The sequence below is a fragment of the Symsagittifera roscoffensis genome, chromosome 4 (genome assembly GCF_963678635.1).
Source record: "Symsagittifera roscoffensis chromosome 4, txSymRosc1.1, whole genome shotgun sequence".
Classification (NCBI taxonomy): Eukaryota; Metazoa; Xenacoelomorpha; order Acoela; family Convolutidae; genus Symsagittifera; species Symsagittifera roscoffensis.
In genome coordinates this window covers 62314309-62339595 of record NC_087065.1, presented here as the reverse complement: position 1 = coordinate 62339595, position 25287 = coordinate 62314309, and the positions used below count along the sequence as shown (strand labels likewise).

The 25287-nt window shown below is 36.7% G+C and overlaps 1 protein-coding gene across 4 annotated transcripts in view; it reads right to left on the bottom strand.

Moving 5' to 3' along the window:
- Window positions 1-25287, bottom strand: part of LOC134844021 (hydrocephalus-inducing protein homolog) — a 79806-nt gene that overhangs the window by 51417 nt on the left and 3102 nt on the right. For 3 of the 4 annotated variants that reach the window (XM_063860471.1, XM_063860475.1, XM_063860474.1), the window contains exons 7-29: window positions 21687-21870; window positions 16182-16334; window positions 15726-16015; window positions 15248-15554; window positions 14826-15110; window positions 14632-14748; window positions 14008-14267; window positions 13537-13671; window positions 13116-13379; window positions 12476-12764; window positions 11958-12095; window positions 11115-11254; window positions 10140-10354; window positions 9459-9724; window positions 8982-9266; window positions 6353-6496; window positions 5933-6235; window positions 5417-5744; window positions 4962-5098; window positions 4458-4673; window positions 3964-3996; window positions 3534-3746; window positions 2397-2573 (exon numbers count right to left, since the gene is read on the bottom strand). In XM_063860471.1, coding sequence (XP_063716541.1) covers window positions 2397-2573; window positions 3534-3746; window positions 3964-3996; window positions 4458-4673; window positions 4962-5098; window positions 5417-5744; window positions 5933-6235; window positions 6353-6496; window positions 8982-9266; window positions 9459-9724; window positions 10140-10354; window positions 11115-11254; window positions 11958-12095; window positions 12476-12764; window positions 13116-13379; window positions 13537-13671; window positions 14008-14267; window positions 14632-14748; window positions 14826-15110; window positions 15248-15554; window positions 15726-16015; window positions 16182-16334; window positions 21687-21870 — 4879 coding nt within the window. The remainder of the gene's footprint in view (window positions 1-2396; window positions 2574-3533; window positions 3747-3963; window positions 3997-4457; window positions 4674-4961; window positions 5099-5416; window positions 5745-5932; window positions 6236-6352; window positions 6497-8981; window positions 9267-9458; window positions 9725-10139; window positions 10355-11114; window positions 11255-11957; window positions 12096-12475; window positions 12765-13115; window positions 13380-13536; window positions 13672-14007; window positions 14268-14631; window positions 14749-14825; window positions 15111-15247; window positions 15555-15725; window positions 16016-16181; window positions 16335-21686; window positions 21871-25287) is intronic. The other variant, XM_063860472.1, reaches the window with a different exon arrangement.

The window sequence follows — 25287 nt, the reverse complement described above, 5'->3', positions numbered from 1 at the left end:
CGAAGATAAACTAACCAGAAGCCATACAGCCGAAAAAACGGAGACCAATTTCAATTTTTTCTCCATACAGAAAATCTTCGCGTATAAAAACCAAAGCCTTAAAATTGAATAGCTTAAAAATTACGCTACTTAAAATTGAACAAAAAGGAACAAAAACTATAACGGACGAGAAGTTAGTTTATCAAAAAAAATGGCCAAAAAAATTTAAAAACTCGATTAATTGGCTTTCCAAAACAATAAACTATGATATTTTAGAGCAAAAATTATGAAAGTGATTTTAGATTTGAGATCACTTAAGGTTACTGGATCATATTCAGTTGCCTCACAATCGATCGTTCCAAAAAACTAGACAAGAAAGGACTGAAACTAAAATACAACAAGGATAGCCGGTTACTATAGCCGGGAAGTAGCACAGAATGTTCCGACCATAGTCTTTAGAAAACTAAAAAGAAAGTTTTTTTTCCAAATTAGAGTAGTTTTTTTTGCTTGGTGGAATAAAAGGATCTGACGTAAAATATAATTTAGGCATATAAGACAGTCATAGTAATCTAGGCAAATTGGACAAAATTTTTTGCAGAAAAATGACTAGGAAAACTAGAAAAAATTTTTAAGGTAGTTTTTAAGGTAGTTCGAATCATGACTAAAAGGGTACCTGCGCGGAAAACAAAAAAACTAAAACACACACGAACACAAAGTTCGTTCCCATTTTCAACGGTCGAAACAAAAATATGTTAACGAAAAAACTGATCAAAAAGTTTAATGATTTCAGTAGGATAACAAAAAAATTGCGCATTTTAAGTCTTCAATTTACTTCAAAAAAAAGATAAGATAATGACAGCAAGCGACTCATAAAGACTTGAGAAGGAATAGTAAAAAAAAAAGTGTGAAATGGAATAAAAAAGAAAAACATAACTTTTAAAACTTCGAACAAAAAAGAGCAAAAAAATTTGCATTTTTTTCTTCGTGTTTTTCAATTAAGGTACGAGATATTGATTTGAAGTTTTCAATTTTTTTTGTTAATGTTAAATCAATATCATCCCACTTGACCAGAAACTATAAGAGACACATTAGGTAAATAAGCCGACAGAAGTAAAATCAAAATCCAACAAGGATAGTCACTGTGCAAGCATCACAGAATGTTCCGACCATAGTATTAAAAATAGAGAAACTTTTTTTCTTTCAAATTAGTGTTTTTTTTTGCGTGGTGTGATAAAAAGATCTGAACAAAAAAAACTACAAATTAGGCATACTCGACAGTCATACTAAGACAGGCAAACTGAACAACAGTTTTGAAGAAAAATTACTAGAAAAAGAAAACAAAAACCATTAAAAAAACCAAAAAAAAATTTAACAAAAAAGTTTTTTCTTCAGTTTTTCATGCAGAAGTTTTTGATTCTCATTGTGGCGTTAAAAAACACCAATTATACAAAAACCATTTATACTCGAATAAAACTAAAATAAAGCACACATAAGTTATTATAAACGGCCTAAAATAAGCATAAATCAGCATGCTCGCTGGCTTTACTCGCTCGAAGACAAAAAATCAAAAATTTCACGCTGGTTTTTCTCGACACTTAAAAAAATTTTGGGAATAACGACTGAAAGAGCTTCAATATGATATATCATTTAACCCAGTCCGATGAATTTTTAAGGCACCTGATTTTGCGTGGAAAACAAAAAGAAAAAAACTAAAACATACTCCAATACAAAGTTCCTCCCCATTTTCAATAAGCTGAAATTAACCGATAGTTTTCGGCAGTGCCAAGAAAAAAACCACATTTCAAGATGTTGCGTATACAACTTACACAGTCATCACCAGGGCCCGGAAAAAATTGCGCCAAATTTTGCCAAAAATTGAGCAATAAATTGCGTCTAATTTTGCCAAAAATTGCACAAAAATTGCGTTTAAAATCCTAAAAATGTGTCATATTGCGTAATATTTGCGGCTACAATCTACGAGAAAAACAATACAAATGTCTGAAAACTTTTATACCTTCAGCTAAAGGCTGACGTTTCTGCAGTGCATCAATGGTCGAGGGTAGGAAATCAAAATTTCCTGCTATAAAAGTTAGCTCGGGCGCAACAATTTGCTGCAGAACTGTGAATTATGCCATAAATTTCGTTTAATTCTTGTAGAATGAGTGAAACTCAAGTAGAATGAGTGGAAGTCAAGTATCCGATTGCAACATCCTTGCTTATCGATAGGGTAAACATTACTAATTCTAAGCGCCACATTGAGCAAGCTCCTTTTTGTATTACTTGCCCCAAAAATACCAGTTCGTTTTGGTAGTTTATATAAAATTGAAAGTGTGACTTGAACTTTTGAGGCCACTTGAGACCAGTATTTCACTATTATTATCAACCTTCGCACCACTTGAATAATATTGAGTACTAACCCGTTCCTCTTCTATGTACTGTGAGTCGAACTCTACACTGTAAATCTCAATGGGGAATTGGGAGGAGTTCCTGAACACGACACTTCTCTCCTCGCCCAGACTGTGGGGCAGCACGGGGCCGAACTCAACGACATTGCTCTCCAGATCCAAACCAGGCTCCTTCCCATCCCCAGACACCTGAAGAACATCGCGTATTACATTTAGGTTGGGTTACATTTCCCAGTTGAGAAAAACAGCCAATAAAGAGTCATAATAAAAAGATCAACAGTTGGGGGCGGAATTTGCCGACCTTTTTTTAGGTCGACTAAATTGATTTTCTGAAATCTCCCGAAGCACTTAAATGACTGTTTCTGCGCCACCCTGTAAAAAGCCAAAGTTTCTGCGCCGCAGGCAAAATTTTCAAAAAAAAAACAGGCCAAAAACGGCATTTTTTGGCACTTGTAAAATTGTGACCAAAAAATCGCGTTTTTTGGCGCGCGCTTTCCCCTCAAAATTAATAAATATTTGGGCCGAAGGCGCCTTTAGAAAATTTTTATGGTCCGTCAGCTAAAATTGATATCTCAAAATTGTAAAAAGGGGGGACCCTTTCGGTCGGCAGGGGGTCAAATCCCTGAGGAGGGGGGCGTCCGCTGCCCCGCCCCCCTAAATCTGCTACAGCCAACAGTAGCTGGTTGAAAAGCCAAGTTGCTCCCATGTCCGTCCTTTCCAACGTGTCATTGATCTTAGTATGATACTGTTATAATACCTTAATACATATGATACGACTATCAATTTTTGATTGTTCACTGGATATTTTGGCACTGTCAACTAGGAGGCATAACAAGGAGACCAAATAACATGTTTAGGAGTATAAATGTGAGAAAATTCAATCATCTTCCGATAGCTTAAGCGAAGGTTCTGAAAAACTAACAGTCATCTTTCTAAAATCAGATTCCCTTACATTTTGCCCGCAATTCAGTCTTTTAGTGATTTTCGAAAGGTTTATATTCGAAGGTTTGCACTCAAAATTGTTCCAACGCCAAAAATCAAAAGACGCAAAAATGAGGCAACTTGACCTGATTTTCGTTCAAAAAAGAAAAACATCTAATGAAACCACAATCTTAATTTTAGATTGTCGCCATTAGGTAATCGACTCACCTGGAGCATGACCTTTCGGCTGCTCTGCGACAGTTTAATGTTGACCCTTGAAGAGTATTGCTGCTCTTTGGTGGGCATGAATTTGACCTGCACATTAGATCTCTGACCCGGAGCCAAGATCCCACTCCGCGGGATAAGCTCAAAATTGAGGGGAGCTGGAAGGACTGTGTGTTTGCTCTTTTTTCTCAGGTGCATAGGCACAAACTTGTCCGACTACAACAACAAGGATTCTCATTTTGTTTCTAATTTATTTAACTCTTATTAAATGATAACACCAATAAGATTTGCGATCAAAATTTGTATTACGTTACAATTGTTACAACATGAGGACTACAACATGCATACTAAAAGTGGTTTTCTGAAGGAATAACGAATGAGTTAAAAATGGAAGCATTTCAACTAACTATATCTCACAAAGTCGGAAACTCACCTCCCGATCTGCAGATTTAATCCGGGGTGAAGGCTGAAGAAAATTGATAGGGCAATTATTTGAAAAAGCCAAATACCCCTAAATCCGCTTTTGTGTATATAAACGTCATTATGGCAGAAATATAGGAAAAAAAAACAATTCAATTCTGTCATCAAAATCCAAATAAGTTCTTAATTTTGTTTATAGATCATGACATAAAACTCTATACAATTAGCATAGCCTGCATATTTTCATATGAGGTTCGTCCTGAATAAAGCAGATAGGCTTTAATTAGGGTCAGCGTCGAGAGGGCGAATGCCCTTGACTGATCTTAGACAGGGTTGCTAGCTTCATTTGAACCTATCTTACCAGCAAATTATTTGATGCCAATATTTTTAGGAGGCTTGTGATTCTGCTGGAACTCAATTTATTTATTATTAAAGGTTTGTTTTAACAAAAACTTTCATGGATCTATAATTATATAGAACGCTTCCAAAAACTAGAGAAAAAATCACCTTCTCGTTGTTGCCACCCTGCTTTTCGCTGTTCTGTGTGGGAGGAACGAATGCCCAGTTAGCAGTCACGTGGGTGTGGTTGTGCAATTGCACGGACACTATCTTGCACTGTCCGCACTCTACCTCCCCGAAGTCAACGGAGTCGTGTGACAACTCCACACTCGGCTGCGTCACCTCGGCCCGCAACAACACCCGCACACTCGGACCTTCTTTCACCTACATTACGACAACTACAAGGTTAAGAAACAAGCTTACAATCAAAAAGCCAGTATTGCTAAAATACAACCATGAAGATCTACTATTGTCTAGCAAAAAGATACCCAAATAGAAACTGCTTCTTGTCTTCATTTTTTTTCTGGTTTTTTAGGAGCTCTTTCGTCTTCTATCACTGTACCTGTGTCATAAAAAACCTAATTCATGCCGTAAGTAATGCCATTATTATTAATGCCATGAGTAATTAAAAAATTCATCATTTATATGAAAAGAATACGAAAGTATTCTCACCTGTACTGTAGCATAAGCGTTCACGGGTCCAATGTCTAGTCCGGCCCCCCTGGGATCGAAGCCGATGACAGAATGAACTGAGTCGTAGTCAGGGTACCCAGGCAGATTCTTCACTTTTTCTATCTCCGTGTTAAAACCTAAACAAGAAAAAATTAGAACTGTTACAGTGCAAATATCACAAAGAACCCTAATGCATTGGGAATTATAACAAGGATGGCCAGCTGTTGTGCAAATAGCAAAGAATGTTTTGACCACGCGAAATTTTATTACAACGTTCATAAATAAGATGCAAATTTTAAAAAATTTCTGAAATAGTTTTGATTTTTGGGAGTGTTTTGTTGTTTCAGTTTTAGCTAATGAGAAGAGAGTAAACTAGTTATTGAGCCGCAAGAATCATTCAACTATAAATATATTTCTTTAATCTCTGAAGTTTCCGGTCTGAATTTCCAGCTCACCTGTGCCCTTCAGTTTGGCGTCATCAATTGTGAATGAAATTGGAAAATATCCCACGTTAGTCGCACACAGCACATGTGTACGCACGTCTCCTAGAATCACATGGCCGAAGTCCAGAACGTAGTCCGGCAGTCTCAGTTCCCCAGAGGACTTGGACGTCGAGGACGCCTTGGAGGAAGTTCGGTCTTTGGACTGACGAGTAGAAACCTCCTCTGTATTTGCTCTGGTAGAAGACTGGTTCAAAAGAAGACCTGGTCTCTTTTCGTAGAACTGCTTCAACAGCAGAGCTTCCATCTCGATTTGAATTTTAAGATCACTGGGTTCGTAAACCTGAATCACGGAAGTGATAGATTGGAAAAAGAATAGAAAAAAGAAAACAGTGAAAATGTGAGAGCCTTTCGACAAAGCTCAAAATGAACTAAAACCAAAAATATACTTCTATCTTGAAATTTTAATGAGCAACATTTGGAATGCTTCGGAATACTTCGTGTTTTATTAGCTATGAACAAAATGAATACCTCGGCCTCTTCGTCTTGTTTGTCAACGGCCAAGAACGACATGACATGTTTCGATTCGTCTGATTGGCCACTTCTTCTCTCCTTTAGACTCTTCTTAGCCTGATCATACGCTCTCTGCTCCTCTTCCTTGTACTCCCTGGGAAGATCCAAAACTAGCCTGGGAAACACACCCTCTCCCTTGATTTCGATCACGTGGGGCTCGAAGTGTGCGACTTGTACTCGAAGTTTCTTTAGGAAAGGCTCGGGCGTTCCAGGAATTAGTTTGACTTGTAACTCGATTGTTTCGCCCGCTTCTAAGAATCCCTGAAAAAAATTCTTAATTAAAAATTATTTTTCCAAATGTGGAAAAAACATACGCAACTGTGGGGAAACAAACCGATTCATAATCTAATTTGACAACTGCAACACTGTGATACTTACAGATGCTGGTACTAAGAGTGGCTCTCCTGCTTTGAGGTCATCGTCTGGATTCACCACCAACTCCGAGTCCAGACACCGGAAGTCAAAGCCAACCAAGCCTGTGTTTGATAACTGCAAAGTGGCACTGCACTCGCGATTGAACGACTGCATCAAAATAACGCTTAGAAAGTTAATCATGATTTTAATTGCAGCAAATCGCTTTTACTCAGAGCTGAAGAAGATAATCGTCGCTTTTACTCATAGAGGAAGAAGAAAATCACTGAGTCGATTAAAATGTTTTTAAAACTTTTTTTGATTTTAGCATTTTTCAACTCGAAGTTTTACGCATCGCTCCAAACACTCACGCATAAGAAACTTTCGCGCATCAACCGACGCCATATGAGGTGATTAAGTCGCTACAACTTACGCCGAAACTTTTTCAGCCGAGTTAAGCGAGAAAAAAATAAACAAAAAACAAGGATGAAACAAGGATAGCCGATTGCTGTGCAAGTGGCACAGAAAATTCCGACCACATTCATGAAAAAAACCATCTTCATATCATAACTGGATCTTAGGAACATTTGACAGTCAGACTAAAATAGACAAATTGGAGACAATCATTATCTAGAAACTGACTATAAAAAACAAAAAAAAAACAAAAACTTTTCAAATTTTTGCGCAGAAATTTTTTGAATCTTTGAAATGTATAGTTCCCTAATGGCACTAAACAAATTCGATTCGACAGTCAAAACAATATAGTCAAAATAGACAAAAACTTTTTCAAAAAAATGAGTAGAAAAACAAAAAAATCAATTTTGGTTTCTAATGTTTTTTGCAGAAATTTTTGATTTTTTTCGAAGTTTTTATTTCTTAAAATGGCGCTAAAAAACTCCAAAATTAATTTAACATCTCCAAACTAAGTTTTCATGGCTTGAAATAAGCATAAATAAGCTATTATAAGCCTGCTCGCGCGGACTATTCGCTCGAAACTGAACAAAAAAATCAAAAATTTTAAGTCAGTTTTTCTTGAAACCGAGTCAATTTTTTGAAATTTTTAAATGTCATCCGTATCAGAACTGAAGGACTTTTTTAAATTTATCACTCGACCCATCATGATGATGATTTGTGGTACCTGATTGTGCGGGGGAAAAAATAAAACACGCCCGAATACAAAGTTCCTCCCCATTTTCAATGGCCGAAACAACTACACAAAATCAGAAATATTAAATTTATCACCAAAATAATAGATTAAAATCGCAACAAAAATCGATAAGAACTGATTTTTTTTTCAATGGTGTTTTTTATTGTACTCAGGTCTGATCTATAATGTCCTTAATTTTGAGACTCAAATGTCCTTAATTTTGTTGGGAAGGATGGAAAGGAATTATGGCATAGCGTGGTTTTTTTACGCAAAATTTGGCACTTCACAAGACGTTTGTACGGCATCAAATGTGGTACCGTGTTAAAATATTTAAGTGGTAATTCGAATAGAAAAAAAATCAAACAGGTTGTCTCCGTTTGAAAAGGTCTGCTTTTTGACCGATCTTCAGTAAAATATCATGTTAACGCTTTATACACAAAAGCAAAGCGGAGCTTCGGATCACTTCGGATACAACAAAAACGTACCACTGCAAGCTACTAAATGGTCATTGAGATGGAAATAACTAAAAGGAAAAACTTGAAAAAACTGGAAATACAAAAAATTCCATCACAGAAACATAGACGAGAAACACAAAGACCAAAATTAGGTAAGCGTTAGTATTTTCCGAGTGTCCACTAAGCAAAAACTACGTCCTTAGACGCCAATCGATCCGCAAAAAAAAAGCCAAGAGAACTTGTTATCGTAAAAAATCACCATTTTTTTGAAAGTACGAAAAATTCAATCTCAGATAAACAGACCAAACGCACAATCACTAGCAGTAATCAAGATGTCAGTAATCTCCGAGCATCCAATAAACCAAAAACACGTGGTTAGACGCCAAGTGATCCAAAAACAAAATAGCCAAAAAAATGGTTGTCAAAAAAATTCAACATGTTTTTGGAAATACAAAAAATTCCATCTAAGAAAAAGACAGACAAAAAACTCAACCACTAGCATTTAGCAAGCTTTAAGTATTTTCCGAGCGTCTACTAAGCCAACAACACGTTGTTAGACGCCAATTAAACCGAAAACAAATGTCAAAGAAAATTGTTGTCATAAAAACAACTTTAAGCGATTAAAAACTTTGAACTTTTAGCTTTTATACTACCAGCCGACCTGATTGGTAAGAATATAAGAATAATAAATAAGAATATTAATTTTCATCCTTATACCGATGCAAAATAATTTCACTAAACCGACAAAATAAGAGCCAAAATTTTTCAAGAGCCAAAAAAACAAGAGGCAAATATTCCAATCAGCCTAAAAAGTTACAGAGTGAATCAACGACGCTCGAGACTCCAAAACTTATTACAGCGCAAAAAAACAGTAGAGTGGCAACTAAGCCGACAAACAAAATCCGACTAATCAAATTTTCGTTGAAAAAAACTCAATTTCAGACACTGGAAAAAAAACAAGATCCATCCAGCGCTCCAACCCCTGACATTAGGTTTCAAAGGCAACTGCATTACGTTCAGACCAAGTGCGATGAATTAGCAAAAAAATCGAGACCTGGTGGCCGAAATGGATAGGCTCTGTGTCCATATTGTAACTGATGACACTTGCAGACCCAGACAGGTCCACTGAATATTCGGGGCCTCCCTCCACTTTACAGATGGCCTTGCCCTGGACAGAGATGCCCGGGTGCGCGTAGAAGGAGAAAGAGAACCTCTGGGACTCCCCTGGTTGAATTGTGCCATAGAGAGGCATAATGTCAAACACCTCGCCTATCGTGGCCAAGTTTGGAGCGGAGTTCATGGCCGATTTCTCGTCCGCCGGAGTTCCAGCCACTGAGATCTGCAACGATACAAAAGCCATTGAGCCCAAAATTACAAATACCACTCAATCCTTAAAATTTTTCACTCTTCATGGCGCCATGCAAAAAGCTTTTAATTGCTTAAAAGTTCTTAAAAAAAGATTCTACTAAATTTTGCAAACGGACGCGTGATTTACATAACAACGTGCAGATGAGCAGATGGAAGTTTGTACCTGAGAGTAGTTTGCAATTGTTGGTCTCCCGAATCCAGGCATCGACGCTGCAGTGTCCAGGGATCCAAGACTAGTCATTGGCAGAACATTAGCAGTTCCTTGTGGGTCAGAACCCGCTCGCTGAGTTGCCTGGATTGACATCGCATCTCCCCCTCCCCCGTTATTTAGAATGGGCTGGGAAACACTTTCTAATGGGGCAACTCGATCTGTTTGGTCTTCCAACTGGTTCCGTGCCTCTTCAATTGCGGTCGAAACCCCACTTCGACCTAATCAATATTAACAAAAATAGAGAACTGGTTCGTTGGTTTTCAATGACTCGCAGCTTAAACAAATTTTTGCAACCAGAAAAAGACAAAAAATTACAACGTTATTTTAACTCATTTTGAAAAGGTTATTGTCCAATTGCCGCCTCTAAATAACCATCTACCGTCTGTTCCAGCTCAAAATTGACCCACATTGACGAAAATATATCTTTATAATTTTTTCTAGCTTGGACAAAAATTTACAGAGTTAAATTTAACGCAAGCATGGTGCCTTTCCGGAATCAAGAGGAAGCACGAAGCTAGAGTTTGTTTTTCTAGAGCAAAGAAAAGCAGGGAGTGAGAGCCATTCCAACCTCCATTCGCACTTTTCTTGGTAAGCTTGGTCAGCATGCTTGAGTAGCTGCTTGAATAAATTTACCTTCGTTCAGGTGTTCCTGGACTTTATCTTTGCGTCCTTTCTCACTCTGCATTTCGTCCAACTGGCTCTTCTCCAACTGATTGTCACTATTCATCTGCATGTACAACACAGCAGTGGTCCCCACACTCCCCCCACTCTCGCTGCTCAAGGGGGGCACGTAGGGTTCCCTCTGTACCACAATAGGGTGGTCAGGTGCCTCAAACTGCCACTGGTACCTAGTTGCAAGACAATTAAAATTTCTATTTGAGACATCATTAAGACATGTGATTCATTTTCCTAGGTGGAAAAAAACTTGAGCATAATTTACTTCATTTACATTTTATCTTATCGATTTTAAGCATAATTTATTTCAACTCAACGCTTTTTAAGGAAATCATGCATTTAGAGTTTTGACAGATTCCTTTTTAATCACTCGAAAAGTATTTTTGTCATGAGCTCAAATTTAAAAAGATATTTTACCTGTGATCATTTTTCGTGAAGTTAAGGGGTCTTAAAGACTGCCAATTTGGGACAACCAACGTGCAATATAATTCGTGCTATTAACGTGTAAGCGGAGATTTAAACCGAATTAGAAATCGTTCCAAATTGAATAGAGGCGAGCTGTTTCGTCTTTATAATACTTCGCTAAAAGCAAAATATATCACTTTGTTCTTTATATAGCGTGTACGAGGATGATTTTCAATTAAAATTTTTCATTTTTTTCTTGAAAATTTCATCCATTTTTTAAACACCATAGACCTTAAAACGCAGTCGGCACATTAAAGGCTTCGCCCTGATACGAGCAGTCTTGTTCCAGTTTGCCACAAATGAAATCATTTAAAATCTGCTACTAAAATGCTTATACTTTTGCAGACAGTTCTCTATAGTTTTCAAAAAACCGGTTCTTGAAAACCAGCAGACCATTTCATAAAGCATTTGGGTGACGCTGCTTTTAAATTAATTAGTTGGCATTTTGACGACAGATCAGTCACCGACCTGACAGGAAGTGGACTTGTGTTCGTGGCCACGATCACTCTTGTGTCCTCTGTGTCGTTGAGGATGCAGCCGAAGTCCACGTCGGAACAGTCGAAACTGAGGTTGGGGAAGTTCACTTCAGCCACCAGGGGAACTATTTCCTGAACATTACATAAACATCTCAATTTCTACTGGAATACAAGAATACAGGAAAAATCTTGAAAACAATATCTGGCCGATATAGCAGTTAATTCTAAGTAGGCTGGGAAAAGTATTGTTCACTGGAAAGCACATCAAAGAGTGGCCACTATGTATTTGATTGGGTATGAAATGGGTAGAAATAGGATGATTTAAGGGCACTAATTCACTAAAATCTACACTACATCACAAAGAGACTGAAGCTATCTATGACTGGAATTGATTGCTGGTGATAAGCGAACCTGAATAATCTCGGAAGATTCGAGGACTTTGTTCTGAAAAATTCGCAACATAAATAGTAAGGTGACTTGATCTCAAATTAAGATTAACTTTACATACTCCTTAAGGTATTCCAACTACTTGTAAAATCCGATCAAAAGCTACGAGACACTAAACACTAATGGCATTTAAATCACAATATAAACAACGCATCCTTGCAAGATGTAGTCAAATAGCCTTATAGAGAAGATTTTTTTTTGTTTTCCAGTTCTCAAACTGGTTTACTTTAGAAATCGGGAAATCATCAAGCAGCGAGCACGGATTATAGTAGAACCCCAAAAACTAGCCTCTTGATTGCGAGTCAAAGGCACCGATCACACCTCTTTTAACATTAAAGTTATGTAATGAAGTTAATTTAGGTGGATACCCAATAAACAATGCACTTGCCTTCTGCGGATGTTCCTTATATGAGAAAGAGAGAGATCCCTCAGCCCTGACTGTGTGTCTTTTCTGGGATTCACTCATCTGGGAGGCATCGAAGCAAACCACGCCCCGGTACTCCTGGCCAGCGTCCAGAATCAACTCCTGAATCACCACACAACAACACTTAGTTACCTTCATTCATTAGTTTTAACCACTAAACTACGGCAAAACTTCATTTGTATGAGTGATGATGCAGGATTCATAAAATTTTTTATAAATCATTAAAATGAAAAAATATGCCGCAAATAACTATCCGAAATAGCAATTAATCGTGGAACAAAATGAAAAATGAACGTATGTTTGAACGAAAAAAAACATGCCGCTAGCGTGAGGAAAATACCATTAATTTACCAATTGATACACCTGAAAACAGATCTGTAGATTCAATGGTGATTCTCCCAGGCAGTACCCAAGTTTCTCGTAAATCAAATTTTTGTATAGTATCTGCTTGAAAACAATTTATTATGATGATTATCATTTACCAATTGTTGCGTGAGGGTGGAGTCCAACTTGACAAGTGCAAATGGGGGATCCACTTCAATCTTGGCAGTGAGAGACAGGGAGGAAGTGTTGCCGATACAGACCTCTTCGTGCATCGCACCAGCCTTCTCCTGCGGCTGCAGGTCCTGTCTGAACTGGATCATCTTCTGGCTCAGTTTGATGGCTGGATCTATGAAGTGGGCCAGCACATCGACTGCGATGATCTTCTGCTTGCCAGTCTTCTTGTTGTAAATCGACTGACACACAATTCGCTCCTTCACGTCCTTGGCACTGTAACAAACATGAACTCAAATAACATAATAAAGTTGGCTTTATGTTTGCTTTTCATTTTCAGTTCCTTTAACGTATCACTGAAGTTAGCTCTTACACATTTAACTATTCCTGGCTAACAGTTTGAAGTTTGAGCATAAAATGTCCCCTTTTCAACACTCTTTAGGCTAAGTGATGCAAAAAACGTATTGTTTCAGAAAAAAAATTGATTCATTTTTAATTCAAAGTGAGACTAGATTGATGAAAATTTCACTTACTACTAGTCATGATGAATGGTTAGATGCAGTATAGTAACTTTGAGTTTCCAAATCATACAACCGCTTCCATTAAAATCCTTGAAACTTAGATTACCTGTCGCAGTATCCTTCCAGAATAACATCCACACTTTCTCCTGGCTCCAGGGCAGCCCTGCTGGGTATAAGTGTGAAGTGGGGTCTCCTCGGTTGCTCCTGTAACGCCAGTTGCTTCTTCTTCTGCACAGCCAGATCATCAGGGTCCTGGGGAGTGTCTGCCGGACGTCTCTTCTCTTTCTCGAAACCCTCGGTGGACCAGAAAATCTGTTGCTGTCTGCGCCCCACATTCGAAAGCGTGAACGCAAACTCAAACTTCCGGTTGCTGAAAAGATATCAATTGTTTCATACAATTTTACTTGAAAAATGGTTTCAACTAAATCGAATTTTTAGGCAAAGCTTTGTGTATAATATTCTAGGAGTGACAAAACATGCAAAGTAATCAGATCTCAAATTGTGGAGTGGGTTTCACTTTGACCTACCAGAAGCGTGATTTGAGGTCCAGAGTGGGTCCAATAGGGGGATCGGACACAATGGTGGAGCCATGGCCCTCGGCATTCAACTCCACACAGATACAACTACTCTCTTCTATGTCTATGAATAGTCTGTCTTTGAACCTAAACCACTCAAAATATTCATCATCAAAATGAGTGGAATTGAGTCGAAAAAAAATACAGCTGACTTCAAGGCCCTATCGGTCGACACTTTTCAATTATCAGCGGTTTTGAACTCATTTCAAAGAAAAAAGAAAAAAATCTAAATGCAAATGTCAAAATTGGTGCCATTTTTGCGAATGGAGAAATGAGAAGAAACAAGACGCCGCACTGTCGCTTATTTAACCTAACGAACAGAAAACATAGGCAGACATTTTAAGCAACCCTCAATGGTGAACTATTCATTTTCTGTGTCCAGAATTTTAAAAATATCACACTCGAAAAGCACGCTGTACTAACTTGAGGGAGTCATCGAGGTATGCGACCACCCTGACATCCACACTATCCCCAGGAGGGATGTGTCCCAACTCCGGCTCACAGTGCCACACGGACGCACTGCCACTCAACAGTCTAGTGGCGAAGTAGGCAGGCACCAGACTCTCATTGGATAGCGTCAGTCTCTTGTGGATGTTGTGCAGTACTGGGATGGATCCGTAGTCCAGTTCGAATGAGGAGGAGTGAACCACTGGACCCTCTCCGAAACACTCAATAGTCGCTTGCTAAACAGCAGATCAAGTTAGAGAGAGGCAGTGATTCGTGAAAAGTGACAGTTGGTCTTAAGAAGAGACTCGCAGAAATGCACAAAGTTACATCCGTAGAAAGGCAAGCTAGCATAATAGCTAGAAAGGCAAGCTACCATGGTTTAGTGAACGAAAAATTCGATGTCCAATGTTACAAGCAACTCAAGTGAAAAGATTTAAATTTGGATTCATATTGCCTCTAGAAAAACTGCGCGTTTTCGAAATATTATCAACTGTCGTGACGGATGAACTCTCACCGAGTCCAAATTTGACAAAGTCATTGAATTTTTTCTCCACTTTCATAAATAACCTATCAACTCAGTTACAATTTCAATTGACTCACGATGGGTGCTTCTCTGCTGCCGTAGAGCACAAAGTGGACAGGGAAGGAATGCCTGCCCATCTGATTGACAGTCACAGTCACTGGTACCTCCACCCTACTCTTACCACCGATGATGCCCTAAATCAACAGGAGTAAACAAGTAATCGCCTAGCAAATTTAACTAAAACTGCAAAATTATTTATCAAAAAACATACCTTAGGTCGGTCGCTTTGGAAGTTGAAGGGAAGACTGTCACCCGCTACTTGGGGCATCAATTCATATCTAGTCGAAAGATCAGAATCATTCACCAATGTCACTCTGTTCAGGTAGGGGTATCTGAGGAAACACCTGCCCAAGTCAATCCAGCGGGGGTCACACACTACTGGAGGCACCACACACCTGGCCTTGATTGGCAGAGACACTATATCTGTACCTGCATCTGTGACGTCCACGACTAACATTGTGTCATATTTTTGAAGAGAGTTGCTTGTCAAGGTTACCTAGAACAATTACATTGAAATGACAAACTAATTAAAAGCAATAACATCAAATATGATAGATTTTTAGTAGCTTCAATGTTTCGTTACGGACATAGATTCGTTATGATTGAAAACGTAGAAGATTTGCAACTACTAACTGAAACATCTAATGTCTCATTTGGATCTAAGTTGGCAACACTGGGTTCAATTGAGAACTCCTTCGGTGCTCCCGATCTAGTGTCGGTTCTGGGACCCCCTCTCGTGCTCACCACGCCGTCTCTTTCCGTCAGCTGGCCGCTTCGAGGAGACACCGTGCCATCGGAAGGCACTCGCAACTTCACTTCGAATGGGATCACAGACTCACTCTTCAATTTCACATTGACTGTTGACGGAAAGCCGAAACTGACAGAGCCAAATTTCAGCTGAGGCACGTTGAAGCTCAAGTTTGGACCAATAGTGTGACCGCTGAAACAAGTACAGGTTTTTTGAAAAAAAACTGTTGTTTTTGGTAAAATCTGATTTATAAAACGATGAACATAAGCTAAACTTATTTTATGTTTTACTATTCTAGCTTTAGCAGAGAGCAAACAGACGTATTACGACTAGTTCCATTGTTATGACAGCCTGATATCTTACATGATTCGAAGTTTCAGTCGTTCGGCTGTCCCGTCTATTGCGAACAGAAACTCCTCTGCAAATATTCCATAGGATACTGCGTCAAAATTAATCGTGATGGCCTGGTGACTATCCGGCAACACCAGACCCTCGACGGGGTCGAAGGAGAAGCAGGAGCCATGGACGGAGGTGTTGGGGAGGATACTGTAGATGGCATCTATGGCCCCCTTATTTGATAGGATGACCTCGAAAAGGTGGGTGGAGTTGATGTACACATTTCCGACGTTAAGATCCACATAAGAAAGTGATACCTAAAACATAGATTCATGATTGGAATTAGAAGTTTAACATGTTTTCGCCAATTTAATTATTCTCGCAACATTGGAGATTTTAAGGTTTTTTCCAAATTTATTGCCTTTTTGGTAGATAAGATTGTGTAATAATTTGATTACTGCTGTCAGAACGTGTGAATGTTACCTTGGGTCCAAGTGCTTCCCCCTTGAGTCTGAGGGGCATTCGGTTTTCCCTCCCAGTCACCTCACAGAAAGCTACAGCTGTGTAGTCGGCAACAGTCCTCGGTCGGAATACGAGACTGATGTCGAAGTCAGACCGAGGGAAGATGTCGCCCTCCTGCGATACAACAACTCAAGTCAACCACATAAAAATAGGTTAATTTTAGACGATTGAGATGACGCTATAGTAATTATCAAGGCGCACTAAACACACTTTCCTTTCTTAAGAACTAACAAGAATTCAACTTAAATTATCCATCTTTTAATATCAGATTTTAATAATTTTTCTCAATTATCATTATGAGTTTTCGAGGCAACAGCAAATGGTTGAATGAACAATCACTAAAGAGCACGTACGGTTAAAACGCAAAAAAAATAAAATATCGGAAAAAAAACAACGAAGCACTATCTACAAAAGATGCGATACAAAGGCGAGGCTGAGATTCTGGACAATTGCTTCAGACGAAACAAGTCTATAGAAATCGAAAAACGTCAAAAAACTAATTGACACCAAAAAACCAATTGAATTTTCTCAGAAAATGTTTGCTCCGACCATTGAAAATGGGGACGCACTTTGTCTTCGGGTGGATTTTAGTTTTTTATTTTCCTCGCAAGATCAGGTACCATAAATAATCATCGAAATGGGTTGATCATATCAAAATCATATTAAAGACTTTTCAGCCGCGATTCGAACGACATTTAAAAAAGTTGTCCCAAAGTCGAGAAAAACCGGTTTGAAATCTTTTTGAGAGAGTGAAACGAACGTCGAGCAAAGTTTTTTACATGAAAAATAGTCATTTTGTCTACGATAACATGATTTTTACTAAAAGGAAAACTAGTTTCTGGAGCTACAATTAGCGCTTCTTTGGCAAAAATATGTTCTAAAAACATTTTAAAATTTCTTTTTTTGTTTGTTATTGCTTTTACGAAGACAACTGTGCGTGGCCAATTATGCCTAGTTCACTAAATTTCAACGCGTTTGCATAGTTTTTTTTCAACAGGCAGCCCCCGCAAAAAAAAACGCTAATTTGAAGAAAAAAAACAATTCAATATATAATTTTTAGAGAAAAAAAGAATCACCTTGAAGCTAATTGAGCTTTCAAAATTATTTATGATTGGAACTCAAGATTATTTTTTGATCAGATAAACACAATTTGCTTGCGAAAACTATTTGCCGAAATAAATGAGTGAGTGCGATTGAATAGAAAAATATTTTTGAACAAAACGACCTGAATGTGCATATAGGTTACTTGCACATTAACCGGCTATCCTTGTTCCTATTCGGACTTTGTTATATCAACAGAGTGTCACCAATATTTTTTAGAAATTAATAGAGCAAATAGAAATGTTCACTTTCTCTTTCTCAATAATGTGTATTTGCTCTTTCAATTTCCAAAAAAAAATACTGTTGACTTTTTGTTGATATAACAAAGTCAGAATAGGAACAAGGATAACCGGTTACGGTGCAAGTTGCACAGAATGTTCCAACCATAGTCTTACGAAATACAAAAACAACGGTTTTTTTTCAAGTTGGTGCTGTTTTTTCTGCTTGGTATGATAAAACAATTTTGACCAATAATTTGGAACTTGGGAACATTCGACAGTCATAGTGAAGTATCAAAAGTTACAACAGTTTTTGTAGAAATTGATTAAGCAAAATTAAAAAAATGAAAACAAATCAAACCATTTTTAAAATTGTGTGCAGAAATTTTTTGAACTTTTGAGGTTTTTACTCAATTTTCAAAGCCTCAATTGAGGATAAACAAAGAGGCTCTATAAAGTGCAACAGGAAAAAGTAGAAATAAGCCTCGAATTAATAAAAAATCGGCTCTGTCACGGCTTCGAACCTACGAACTATCGAGCCCTAGAAATTATGAGTCTCGCGCACTAACCAATCAGCCACGGACGCTTAATTAAAAACAAACAATAGCCACAAATAAAGCAGAGATCATGCTATGCAATTTTCAATGCTGCAGTGACAACTTCCAAATTGGTGAACACTTTTCATGAACACTTTTGTTTGCGAGTTAGCTTAGAAAAACAGAAGGTTCGTAATAATACATTAACACCCGCAAGCTCACAAGTGTAATAAGCTATTGTAAGCCTGCTCGCTAGCATTATTCGCTCGAATTTAGACTAAAAATAAAAAACTTTAAACCTGTTTTTCGCCATACTGGGACAATTTTTGAATTTTTTTGTGTCGTTCGAATCACAACCGAAAAATCTTTAGTATGACATATCACTCGATCCATTCCGGTGATTATTTGTGGTACATGAGTTTGCGTAAAGACAAAAAAGAAAAAACTAAAACACACCCGAATACTAAGTTCCTACCCCATTTTTTCAAATGGTCGGAACAAAAACGGATCAATCAATCAATTTTGAATTCCTCGAGAAATCTGAAAAAAAAAATGCTTTAAAAATTTAAGAAAAATTAAATGCTTTAAAAATGTTCCCAAGTTCCAAATTTTGACCAATAATTTGGAACTTGGGAACATTCGACAGTCATAGTGAAGTATCAAAAGTTACAACAGTTTTTGTAGAAATTGATTAAGCAAAATTAAAAAAATGAAAACAAATCAAACCATTTTTAAAATTGTGTGCAGAAATTTTTTGAACTTTTGAGGTTTTTACTCAATTTTCAAAGCCTCAATTGAGGATAAACAAAGAGGCTCTATAAAGTGCAACAGGAAAAAGTAGAAATAAGCCTCGAATTAATAAAAAATCGGCTCTGTCACGGCTTCGAACCTACGAACTATCGAGCCCTAGAAATTATGAGTCTCGCGCACTAACCAATCAGCCACGGACGCTTAATTAAAAACAAACAATAGCCACAAATAAAGCAGAGATCATGCTATGCAATTTTCAATGCTGCAGTGACAACTTCCAAATTGGTGAACACTTTTCATGAACACTTTTGTTTGCGAGTTAGCTTAGAAAAACAGAAGGTTCGTAATAATACATTAACACCCGCAAGCTCACAAGTGTAATAAGCTATTGTAAGCCTGCTCGCTAGCATTATTCGCTCGAATTTAGACTAAAAATAAAAAACTTTAAACCTGTTTTTCGCCATACTGGGACAATTTTTGAATTTTTTTGTGTCGTTCGAATCACAACCGAAAAATCTTTAGTATGATATATCACTCGATCCATTCCGGTGATTATTTGTGGTACATGAGTTTGCGTAAAGACAAAAAAGAAAAAACTAAAACACACCCGAATACTAAGTTCTTACCCCATTTTTTCAAATGGTCGGAACAAAAACGGATCAATCAATCAATTTTGAATTCCTCGAGAAATCTGAAAAAAAAAATGCTTTAAAAATTTAAGAAAAATTAAATGCTTTAAAAATGTTCCCAAGTTCCAAATTTTGACCAATAATTTGGAACTTGGGAACATTCGACAGTCATAGTGAAGTATCAAAAGTTACAACAGTTTTTGTAGAAATTGATTAAGCAAAATTAAAAAAATGAAAACAAATCAAACCATTTTTAAAATTGTGTGCAGAAATTTTTTGAACTTTTGAGGTTTTTACTCAATTTTCAAAGCCTCAATTGAGGATAAACAAAGAGGCTCTATAAAGTGCAACAGGAAAAAGTAGAAATAAGCCTCGAATTAATAAAAAATCGGCTCTGTCACGGCTTCGAACCTACGAACTATCGAGCCCTAGAAATTATGAGTCTCGCGCACTAACCAATCAGCCACGGACGCTTAATTAAAAACAAACAATAGCCACAAATAAAGCAGAGATCATGCTATGCAATTTTCAATGCTGCAGTGACAACTTCCAAATTGGTGAACACTTTTCATGAACACTTTTGTTTGCGAGTTAGCTTAGAAAAACAGAAGGTTCGTAATAATACATTAACACCCGCAAGCTCACAAGTGTAATAAGCTATTGTAAGCCTGCTCGCTAGCATTATTCGCTCGAATTTAGACTAAAAATAAAAAACTTTAAACCTGTTTTTCGCCATACTGGGACAATTTTTGAATTTTTTTGTGTCGTTCGAATCACAACCGAAAAATCTTTAGTATGATATATCACTCGATCCATTCCGGTGATTATTTGTGGTACATGAGTTTGCGTAAAGACAAAAAAGAAAAAACTAAAACACACCCGAATACTAAGTTCCTACCCCATTTTTTCAAATGGTCGGAACAAAAACGGATCAATCAATCAATTTTGAATTCCTCGAGAAATCTGAAAAAAAAAATGCTTTAAAAATTTAAGAAAAATTAAATGCTTTAAAAATGTTCCCAAGTTCCAAATTTTGACCAATAATTTGGAACTTGGGAACATTCGACAGTCATAGTGAAGTATCAAAAGTTACAACAGTTTTTGTAGAAATTGATTAAGCAAAATTAAAAAAATGAAAACAAATCAAACCATTTTTAAAATTGTGTGCAGAAATTTTTTGAACTTTTGAGGTTTTTACTCAATTTTCAAAGCCTCAATTGAGGATAAACAAAGAGGCTCTATAAAGTGCAACAGGAAAAAGTAGAAATAAGCCTCGAATTAATAAAAAATCGGCTCTGTCACGGCTTCGAACCTACGAACTATCGAGCCCTAGAAATTATGAGTCTCGCGCACTAACCAATCAGCCACGGACGCTTAATTAAAAACAAACAATAGCCACAAATAAAGCAGAGATCATGCTATGCAATTTTCAATGCTGCAGTGACAACTTCCAAATTGGTGAACACTTTTCATGAACACTTTTGTTTGCGAGTTAGCTTAGAAAAACAGAAGGTTCGTAATAATACATTAACACCCGCAAGCTCACAAGTGTAATAAGCTATTGTAAGCCTGCGCGCTAGCATTATTCGCTCGAATTTAGACTAAAAATAAAAAACTTTAAACCTGTTTTTCGCCATACTGGGACAATTTTTGAATTTTTTTGTGTCGTTCGAATCACAACCGAAAAATCTTTAGTATGATATATCACTCGATCCATTCCGGTGATTATTTGTGGTACATGAGTTTGCGTAAAGACAAAAAAGAAAAAACTAAAACACACCCGAATACTAAGTTCCTACCCCATTTTTTCAAATGGTCGGAACAAAAACGGATCAATCAATCAATTTTGAATTCCTCGAGAAATCTGAAAAAAAAATGCTTTAAAAATTTAAGAAAAATTAAATTTTTTGCACCATCTACATTTTGTTATTGGATAGCGTAACTTACTTTCCTTCTAGCAAAAAATAAATTTGCAAAAAAATTCAAAAAAAAAAATAAACACTCAAACTGCAAAAAAAAAGCAAAAACTGAACAATTTATTTTTTTACACTTGTTTGTGGAAAAAAAGCCACATGACCTACCTAAATATTGTCAACAAACTTCGTTTATGGACACTTGATAATTATATCTTTTTTGACAGAGCAATGCAAAAAAAACTCTCATTTTGCAGCACTGTTAAATTGTTTGAGCACAACTAAAAATATATATAAATGTTGTGTGATTGGAATGTACCAGAGGGTCGATTGAGAAGTGCTCGTCTGAGAAGAGAATGTCGTCCTGTTGCACAGTGTTCTTTCTGTTGTAGAATGTCCTGTAGAGTAGGGACACTCTGTCTTTCAGTTGGGGGTCCACCTCTACCTCGGCCAGAAATCGATCTTTCTCCACCCCTTCCTCAGTCTCCAGATCCATCAGCATCCTTAAACATATTACGATCGGTTAACCACCAAAAATATAATCAAACTCGTTTCCAAAAATCATTGAGTAATCTCAGACGAAACCCTTTTTTTCGGTCAACCAAATTTAATTTCGACTATGAATCACTACCAAATCATTATAAAGACCGTATTTTAAACAAATTTTCCGCGCGGCAGGCAAGATTTTGAAAAAAAAAACAGGCCAAAAAATGTTTACCAAATAAGTCGACAAAATTTTCAAAAATTTCTTTAAAAAAATCCGCTGCCCCCGGCCCCTCGAGAAAATCCTGCCCCTTGTGAATTTTGTACGAAGTAACGAATCCCCCCTTTTTATAACAGGGCGGGAGGCTAGTTAGAGAGATCCGATTTTTGATATAAATTTCTGTGTAGCGAGCACGTATCATGGTGGGCCTCAACTGACATATGTCTGAAATCTAAAACGAAAAAAAAACTTCAATTCTTTGACTGTAACTGGAATATTTATTGTAAAAATCTTCTCAACTAGCCAAACATTTTTGTTCCGACTTTCGATACAAAAGTAACGGAATATTTGTGCTCGGGGTGGGTTTTTTTTCTTCAGACAACTTTCGACTTTTTAACTAGCCATTTTTGACGGAATATTTTTATATCATTCGAAAGCTATTGTTGTCCTGATCTTAAATTTGAAAAGATATTTCACCTGTGATCATTTTTCGTAAGGTTATGAGGGTTTAAAGATTGCCATTTTGGCCATTTTGACTAATTTGGAACAATTAACGCGCGATATAATTCGCGCTATTAACGCGTAAGCGGAGATTTAATCCGTCTTAGAAATCGTTCCAAGTTGGTTGAAACAAGCTTATACGAGCAGTCTTGTTTCCTTTTGTGGATATCTTTGGGCTTCAGCCCAAACATAATCGAAAAAAAACTTGCCTTAAAACACATACAAAGAAACTTGAGTGGGAAAACTTTTATCATTTGCATAAAAACCAACGAAATCGAAAAAAGTAGAACTTCGAAGAAACATTTCAAAGAAAAAACTAACCAAAAAACAATAATAATTTTTAAAGAAGTCAAAAAGTCTTTCTTATTTGCGGAAAACATATTCAGTGTACCAACTTTAATTCGATTGACAAAAAATAACTCGGCTAGAATACATATAAAGGGGAGAGAATAATTCACCCGAATTGACCATTCAAACAAAACCAACAGGCGAAGTGGAGCGATACAGTAAATTGTAAGATTTGAAAAACGACCAAAATCAAGAAAATTGTCGCGTATTGCGAATATTTTAAAAATCAACAAAAAACTTAGAAAAATACAGAGGAGCAACAAATTCAATCTGATTCCTGCACATGTTTTAAACTTGGCTGCAATGCATTAAACTGCTCAGGAGACGATCGAGTAAACCGTTTGTAAATTGCACAGAATGATGAAAAGTCCGAATTCTACTGTTATTTGATTTATTCCAATTAGACAAAGATAAAAAAACAAGTTGTACTTTACAGGAGCCAATACAAATAACACCATAAACATAGCCTGAAGAATTAGCCGACAAAAATGAGCCGGCAGTAAGAGCGGGAATGATTATAAAAAAGTAAATCTACTAAATATTTCATATCACGATTTGTCTCGAAAGAAATTCATTTCAGAGAAATCATGTCAAGAAGGACAATTTTCGGCCTTATCTTAAAATTTGAACAAAATTTGAACAAACTAAGCCAACACTATTGGGTACACGACCACTGTGCCGAAAACAATGTCTTAAGAACCTGAGCATAAAACATTTTTAACCCTCTCAGCATGAAAACAACCTTTTTTGCCGAAAAATTGACGCCATGTGAGATTGATATGCCAAAATACTACATAACGAAACCTTTAATTCCAAAAAAAACTTTAAATAAAAATGAGTTGAAAATTGAACAAACAAGATAAAATATACTTCGAATAGAACAGTTATTAAAAAAGCAGAAAATGTTAAAAATAAATCTTTCGCATTTAACTTTCAACAGAAGCCCCAGGATAGCCTTCCAGTGCGACAAAAATCATCTTAAGACAATAAATCGGGAAATAAATCTACTGAATGAGTCAACACTAAAAAAAAACGGAATGAGACAAAACCAGAAAATCAAACTCGCCTGTTATGTATACAATGCCTAAATCAGTGCTTAAATCACGGGTACAGCTTTTAAGTCAGCTTTAAAAGGTTGTAGAAAAACATATCTTGGAAGCAAAGACAATTAAGCATGTGCAAAAAACATAAATTTGAAAAATATATATCGTAAGAGCAAAAAGAACAAAACTGCTCGTATCAGGGCGAAGCCCTGAATGTTCCGACTGCCTTTTAATGTTTATGGAGCAGTATTAACATAAAAAATTAAATGTAATAAAATAAAATGAAAAAAAAAATTCTAAAATTTGAAATTTTTAATGAAAATTATCCCCCCACACGCCAGATAAAGTTCAAAACGATAGATTTCGCTCCTTGTAACACATCAATTATGGCAAATAACCTTCTTTCAACCAATTTGGAACGATTTCTAAGACGGATTAAATCTCCGCTGACAGTTAATAGCGCGAAATATATCGCGCGTTAATTGTCCCAAATGGCCAAAATGGCAATTTTTAAACCCTCATAACTTTACGAAAAATGAACAGGTGAAATATTTTTTCAAATTTAAGCTCAGGACAACAATACCTTTTGAATGTTATAAAAATTCCGTCAAAAAAGGCTAGTTAAAAAGTCAAAATTTGTCTGAAGAAAAAAAACCCACCCCGAGCACAAATATTCCGTTACTTTCGTATCGAAAGTCGGAACAAAAACAAGGAAAAAATTTTCATGAACAATCGTGGAAACACTAATTAGGATTCCGACTCTAAGACGCCAATTTAAACTATAGACTGTGCCTTCCATCCAAAATGAGGAAAGCGCAAAAAAGCTTTCCCTTCTCTGTTTTGATTTCAATGTATAAAATTGCCTTACAACCCATTTACCACACACTTGCCAAGAATATTACCGTTCTTTGATTTTGCTGAAGATTTCCAATTCACCGTAATTTTTTAGCTGCACTATTTTTCTTTGAATACCTTACTGAAGGCATGAAAAAGAAAAAACTCGTTCAAAATTTTGGTATCACAAACGCCAAAAGAGACATTATGAATTAGCATGACTTTTTAAAGACTTTCATCTGGGCAATAATCGTATTATTTTGACCATCGCAAATGGTAATATTTGAGTACCATTTACATAATCACAGATTCGAGAAAGAGTAAAGAAAAGCAGGCGATAGATGATTGTTGAACCTTCGTCTCTTTGTTATGCTAAATAGGTCAACACAGGTCAATTAAGTTCAATTTTTTAGACCATTACTCTTCAAAAAGGTTACATAACTAGAACATCCTTGCTCTAAAATGATTTCATTCCAAGAAAGAAACCATCT